At 38.4% G+C, this 7,865-nt stretch overlaps 1 protein-coding gene across 1 annotated transcript; it reads right to left on the reverse strand.

Annotated features, from left to right (window-relative positions):
• Positions 1-1,045: 1,045 nt before the first annotated feature.
• On the reverse strand, positions 1,046-1,953 carry LOC131850047 (uncharacterized). Its single transcript, XM_059200203.1, has one exon. It carries the CDS (start codon positions 1,951-1,953, stop codon positions 1,198-1,200), a length of 756 nt encoding a protein of 251 aa, XP_059056186.1. The 3' UTR covers positions 1,046-1,197.
• Between the last annotated feature and the right edge of the window lie 5,912 nt (positions 1,954-7,865).

Raw genomic sequence — 7,865 nt, forward strand, 5'->3', positions numbered from 1 at the left:
GAGGTAGGTTATGCAGGTTGCAGGCGTTGACTACAGATTGAAGACGATTTGCCCGGGAGTCATTTTTTAAAAGGCAGGTGTTAAAGTCACCCATAATAATGGTATGACTATAGGAAGGAGGTAGAAGGAGGTTCTCTAGGAGTTGCTCAAATAAGGAAAAATAGTCAACCGTAGGTGACGGGCTATAGAACACTCCTAGAAGAACTTTAGTATGGGAGAGTGTGACTTCTATAAAAAGATGCTCAGGTTCATGGGAAGGATTAGTGCTGAAAGAGGAATAAATCAAAACGAAAGGGATATCGGAACGCAGGTATATGGCAACACCACCGCCACCTCTGCCAGTGCGATCACAGCGAACAAGATGGAAACCAGGTAAAGAGTAGGAAATTGAAGGAAGACACGGCTTTAGCCATATCTCGGAAATGAAGATAGCGTGAAGATTATTTACGTTAAATGTTGAAAGCATTTCAGGAAAGTGTGCAGGAATACTTTGCGCGTTAATGTGAACGGCATTAAAGTTTTTAGGTACTTCAGAAAAGGTATTATTTAAAATTTCATCCAAGGGAAGAGACGCGCTGTGAAAGCTGTCATCGCTGGTATGATCCGAAATAGAATTAAACGTGTCATCACCATCACTATCAATATACATGTGTGCACAAAAATATAAATACAAAATACAATATATATAAAAAAGAAAAACAATAATATACAAACAAAAATAAACTAATATTCTTCTCTGAGCGTCTACCTGCTAGTAGTTGGAATTCGATAATAAATGTACATATGAAAAGAGAAATTACATCATAATAGTACCAAAAATAACAATAACTTAAAGATTAAATTTAGGTGGCAATATTAAAAACTATGGCTGTATAATGCCAAATGGGCTAAGTTGGCTATTTTAGTCTAATCTACCATAAATACTTATTTCAATATAACAACTGTCAACGTCAGTGCTGTCAAAGTCATAACTGTCAGAAATGCCGAATCTCAACCAAGTGAAAATAATTGAAATTGTTTTTAATGTGGGTTGATAATAGAAAAAGTAAAAATTTTAAAAACGTCACAAGATACAAAGAAAATTAAAAAATACATTAGTTAAATTTACCTACCCACTGAATTTTGTAAAATATAGAACAAACCCTACGTAAATAATACCGCCACCACGACCACTACAACAGTTTGCCGAGGAACAGATTATTTCTTCAAAATGCGCTTAGATCGCGTTACAGCTGCCGTATCGGATGTCTTCTGGGCGGTGACGAGGTGGGAAGTTGTAGGCAGCGTCGTATTATCACACACAACACTCTGAGACAAATTAATGAGCCGGTTTAGGTCGGCACCTGAACTGACTTGATGTTTTTTACCGTCAGTTCCGATGATCAGCACAGCTCCATTTTGTGTCCAGCACTTAGATATACCAAAGTGTTTCCGCGCATTCATGAAAGCCTCATGTCTGACTTTAGTGAGGAATTCAGACAATGTGATCCCACTACTTTTAAACCCAGTTTTCGCTGTCCACACTTTATTGCGCACCTCAATGCTGCGAAATTTAACAAGGATGGGACGAGGTTTCCCTCCCGTTACACGGCCCATACGATGAATTCTACTTATATTGTCTAGTGAGATGGATACTTTAAGTTTCTCAGCAAACAACTTAGTTACTTGAAGAGTCAAATTTGCGTCACAGTCTTCACGAATCCCATGAATCAACAATATCTTGCGCCGACTGTGCATTTCAAGATGATCTTGCTGTTGTGCCAAAACTTGAACTTGATGTTGGAGATTAATCAATGAGTCTCCGATCAAAGACTTAAAATTAGAGAAATCTGCAGCAAGTAAAGCCAAGGTAACTGGAGCACCACTAGCTTTCTCAAGGTTATCCTGGAAGGCTGCCATCCTTGTATTAAAGTGCTCCATCATCTGCTCCAATGACTGCTGTATAGTGTCCATTGATGATGTAATTTAAAGTTGTTAAAAGTGAAAGTGCGAAGGAGATAACACTACTGCAGGTAGAACACCACTATACTTATACTTTATGCATAAAATATAATGCAAATAATTAGTAATTTAAAATTAAACAATTAAATAAGTAAGACCAAAGTTTCTATGTGTTTAGTGCTTCACAGCTACCCTCCATCACATTCATTCCAACACATCAACATTCTGAGCTCGTTTGAGATCCCTTCTTGAGCGTGATGCTATTTCCTCACCGATATCCATCCGGAGGTTAATTGAAGATTGATCATCTCTAAGAATCTCTAATATAAGATAATATAGTGATTCTAGGACCTGAAGTTCTATTTTAGAGGAGCATGGACAATTTTAATTAGGTTCTTGCGTGTCAGTCATAGGAAAATAATTAATATTATTCGCCTTAATATAATTAATATTAGAAAATGCCTGTGCATTGTCTGGATGTGTTTTCCATCCTGAGTATCATTTGCATCCTCTGATTGGATGTTTAAGGTTTTTGGATCTGGTATACATTCCTCATGATGCAGAAACTTATACCATTATTGTGTGTAAGTATAGTAAAAGTATTAAGTGTAAGGTATTGTTGTATATTGGTATATAGACAACTGTAGTATGTGACGAGTTCGTCCCGCTGACGACTCTGGTTACATACTAGAAAAGTTAACGTATATACGTTAATTAGCATTCTTCTCCAGTACAAAAGTATAGTTTACACCTGAATTAATTTAAATGTTACATTTTAAATTGAAAATATACCCACTAATTCAATAATTACTATTTGTTAAACATAATGTATTGAAATAATTATTTAATTTTTTAATTTATTTATTTTATTTGTTTTACTTTTAACAGGTGTTTATTAAAATGACAAAAGTTATGAATACTTGGTTTTGTGTACAGTTCCCGCTGAATAGCACGTCAACCGTTATATTTTTAATGCGGTGATATAGCCCAACTGACTATCTCGATTGCATTCTTCTGGAGAATAACATTCTAAATATAGTTTGTATAAAGGTTACCTGGTCGATGAACGACATTTGCCAGTCTTGAGTAGTGTGTTGGTGACACGCAGTCTTCTCGATTACTACTGGACACTTTACTATAAAGATTCCTCCGACGTATTTTACGTTTAAAATTTCAATTTTTTTAATTTAAATGATCTAGATCTTCTACTAAAAAGTCGGATTGTTTCCTTTTTGCCATTTTTTGTAAAAAAAACTGAATTAAAAGACGGATTATGCGGTATATAGTACGAAGCGGCTGAGCACTAAATTGCGAATGAACGGAAACTTAAATGAAGTAACCAAGTTAACAATCCACCCACAAAAAAAAAAGAAAGTACCCTCTCAACAATTGTGCAAAAGCGGTGTCACTTGTGCGTTACTACATGTTGTTATATATATTTAGTACTAATCTCGAGGACAAAGCGCAAAGTATAATATTAGTTTTTGTCGCAGCACAAAAATATATTTTTATTGTTTCCGTACAAATAGTAATTTTACAGTATTAATCTACAATCCAACATTTTGTTTCTTACAATCAGCTAAATAATTTAAATAGTTTCATAATATATGATACAATCAAAAAGTCATTTATTTTATAAAAAAGGCAGTTAGTTTTTATTTTAGTGAAAAATAAGAAAATTCTATTTTCATACAACAACCATATATTTATTAATACCTATACTTTATTATGTTTGTGTTAATGCTTTTTAAATAAACACCCACACATTATTTCTGTATAACCTACAAAAATGGGTAAATAATTTAATTTCGGATAGTGCCACACCACAACATTATTTTAAAAATGTAAATAATAAAATGTGAAGAAATTTTAATAAGTTCGTCAGAACAGAGAAACAACATTTGACATTTATTATTATTTGACATTTGACATTGACTTTAATTTTTGTAATTTATATTGTAAAACTTTAAGTTGGGCTAAACAGGACTTGTATCCAGAGCCGTAAAACAAATTAATAAAAAAAATCTCCAAATTTGTCTCGCAATCGGCCAATTTCAGGTTTAAAGAAAAAAACACATACACACGATATACGATTTTATCATAAAAAAGTGTCAAAAACAATATTTTCGCTAAACGTCAACGTCATGTTTTCGGCAAGATCTTTCGTTTTACATTATGTTATCTGTGGTTTTGTTCTCTGTGATGGATAACTTATTGGCGCAAACGCACGCGATGTGTTGATTGGTTGTTAGCTAGTGAAATGAAAAGATGGCGAATGGCGCAAACGCACGCGATGTGTTGATTGGTTGTTAGCTAGTGAAATGTAAAGATGACGAATAAGTATTCAACCGCATAAAGATAACCTTGTATTTCCATTTTGAACCCCTTACAACCCTTTTTACGCATTAAAAAGTAGCCTATGTCCTTCCTCGGCGTCTAGACTATCTGCGTACTAAATTTCATTTAAATCGGTTCAGTAGTTTTGGCGTGAAAGCGAGACAGACAGACAGACAGACAGAGTTACTTTCGCATTTATAATATTAAGTAAGGAAGGAAGTAAGGATTATCAATAATCAACTACATTTTCAACCAAATCAAGAATGTACCTAAATATTACTACATAGATATATACAGAGTGAGCATACAAAGTACCATAAACACAATATTCTCGCATACAGAAAACCAGTTTAAAATCATAAAAAATTGCTATCTTCACCGCATAGGAATGTTACAATAAAAGAATGTAGGTAGGTACCAAGCGCAACAATTCTAACGGGCTGCTTTATATTGACTACTTAGTAGGTAGATGTAACCGTTTTAAGATAATTCACTCAATTTATATCAATACATTACGCTAATATGCAATGATACATTTATAACTTTTATTAAATGTGTATTAATTAGTAATAAACACCTACTCAACAAAATACTAGGTTTATATACGCAAATAGTACTTTTAATTTACGATGATTAAACACGATCACAAGTTATAGGTAAAGGTCAAAGGTCAAGACGAGTAATGTAATAGTATTAATTTAATTTAAGGCAAACTAAGCACAGATTTATTTGGAATAAACAATTACTAGGGTGTTCCGGGTACGGAACGGGCCAGATCAAATGTAATCAGAGGTTTCCAAACCACGCTCTGCTACCAAAATGTTAGGGAATTTACTATGTGTATATATATAGTGAAAAATGAGTGGAAGCGTCAGTCACGTACCTGTATGGTTCTGCGGATTTCTTGGGCTTCAGGGTCTCGAAGATATCTTCGCTAGCTTTCCAGTTTCACAGTAGGTTTCACAGTAGGTTTCACAGTAGGTTTCACAGTAGGTTTCACAGTAGGTTTCACAGTTCTAATTTATTTTAATTCACAACACAATGCGCGCGCGTCATGGCCGCCGTACAGTCAGTTCAGTACTAGGTAAGATAGGGGAAGGGAAGCGCGGGAACAGAAAACTAACGGACTCTAATATAATAATCTGTGCTTACGATGTTACAGAGTAGATTTTGAACAATAATATTAAAGTCAAATATTCAATAGTGAAGATCGGTTGTTGTTGTGTCTGTCCCGACGAAATTTCGTACCTGACCTACCCTGGATATAAATTGGAACACCATTTTATTCCACGGGCCGGTGTGTGCGCTTATGTCAGAGAGGATATTTGTTGTCGCCGTCTTGGTACACTTGAAGGTACTGATCTGTCCATTTTATGGTTGCGTGTAGCCCAATCACGCCCATCACGCTAAATGGCTCGGTTCACGTACCACCGACTATGCGGAGAGATCTGTTTATGGCTTTGCTTTGGCGTATGGTTTGACGCAACTGGTATCCTCGGCTACGTGAATTCCTGATGTTGTTGACCATATACCTTCACTGTTGGACCTTCTGCTGACTTCTCATCCAGACGGAAACCCCACTGGGATCCTCTATTCATTGAACACGGAGCGAAGTGCCTCTCACGCGTCCTTCTTTGCCGCGATCTACTGGTCGATGTCGTGTTTGGCATTTTAAGACGGCAAATTGGAATGAGATGCGAAGTTTTTTTGCGTCTTACCCATCTTACGAAGCAAACTCGCCCCGAGTTTGCTTCGCACTGGACGATCCTGATGCAATAGCTGAATCTGTCACCGATGTAGTACTTCAGGGAATGGAGATGTTTATTCCAAATTCCCTGGTACCTGTCGGTGGTAGATCTCAGTCCTGGTATGACGGATCCTGTAGATCGGCGCCTCTCCATAAGCAGAAATGCTTCCGTGCCTGGATTGCAGCTGTGAAGTCGAGTGATCCAGATACCAGTGCCCATAAAAGGAAATATAACTCCGCTTCCAGGTCCTTCAAAAGAGTTATAGCCACAGCAAAGTCGGAGCACATCAGCAGAATTGGTAAGAGACTGAACAGTCTTCCATCTGGATCCCGGGCTTTTTGGTCTCTTGCCAAGGCTGCTCAGGGAAATTTCTGTCAGCCATCTTTTCCACCACTGCGCAGAGAGGATAACTCGTTGGCCCAACATGCTAAAGAGAAGGCCGATCTCCTTGGATCTCTTTTTGCATCCAACTCGACACTGGACAATAGGGAGCAATCACCGCCGGTCATCTCGCGGTGTGAGACTTTTATGCCAGAGGTAAAATTTACCCAAAAGCTGGTACGTAAGTCTCTTTTCTCCCTAGATATCCACAAGTCGTGTGGGTCTAACAGTATTCCTGCTATTGTGCTTAGGACGTATGCACCTGAGTTGGCTCCGGTACTAACGCGTCTTTTCCGGTACTGCTACTCTACAGGTGTAGTCCCGAAATTTTGGAAGACGGCTTTGGTTCATCCGATCCCTAAGAAGGGAGAACGCTCAGATCCAGCTAACTATAGGCCCATAGCCATCACCTCCTTATTCTCAAAGATCATGGAGTCGATTGTCAACCGTCAACTCCTACGATACCTAGAAGTGAACCAGTTGATTTCTGATCGTCAGTATGGCTTTCGCCAGGGTCGGTCGGCTGGTGATCTTCTAGCGTATTTGACACATCGATGGGCAGAGACTATTTATTAAGAGTAAGGGGCCCTATCTGTAAGTCTGGATATTGCGAAGGCCTTTGATCGGGTTTGGCACAAAGCTCTTCTCTCAAAGCTACCATCCTTCGGGTTACCTGCGAAGTTATGCAAATGGGTCACCAGCTTTCTCGCTGATCGGAGCATCAAGATCGTTGTCGATGGTGCTTGCTCCGACCCACACTCTGTGAATGCTGGTGTTCCACAAGGCTGTGTGCTATCTCCGACTCTGTTCCTTCTGCATATCAATGACATGTTACAAGTCAACAACATTCATTGTATGCGGATGACAGCACTGGAGATGCCTTGTACAGCGGCCATGCTAATATGTCGCAGGCAAACGTTATAGAGTACCGGAACAAACTTGTGTCCGAAATCGAAACTTCACTCCATCAAGTTTCGGTTTGGGGTCAGGAAAATCGTGTTAAATTCTACCCCAAGAAGACACAAGTTTGCGTGTTTACCATTAAAGAATCCATTGTATCGTATCTCCTCAGTTTCAAGACACTCTCCTTGATGTGAAGCCAAATCTCGAGGTCCTTGGCGTTGATATATCCAGTGACGTTCAGTTTTGCGGTCATTTGGAGGACAAGGCTAAAATAGCCTCAAAGAAGCTTGGTGTGCTCAGTAGAGTGAGACGGTATTTCACGGCGGCCCATCGCTTGCAATTATACAAGGAGCAGATCCGGCCGCATATGGAATACTGTTCTCATCTCTGGGTGGGAGCACCACAATACCAGCTACTTCCATTTGACCGCATTCAGAACCGAGCAGCCAGAATCATTGGTAATCAACGTCTATGTGACAGACTCGACCCATTGGCTTTGCGGCGAGATATTGCATCTCTGTGCATTTTCTACCGTATATATCACGGGGAGTGTTC

This window comes from Achroia grisella, unplaced genomic scaffold (genome assembly GCF_030625045.1).
Source record: "Achroia grisella isolate CSIRO2021 unplaced genomic scaffold, CSIRO_AGI_Agris_v1 utg6880, whole genome shotgun sequence".
NCBI lineage: Eukaryota > Metazoa > Arthropoda > Insecta > Lepidoptera > Pyralidae > Achroia > Achroia grisella.

Excerpts from the sequence above, each read along its gene's own strand:
- LOC131850047 (XM_059200203.1), bottom strand. The coding sequence starts at position 1,953 with ATGGACACTATACAGCAGTCATTGGAGCAGATGATGGAGCACTTTAAT.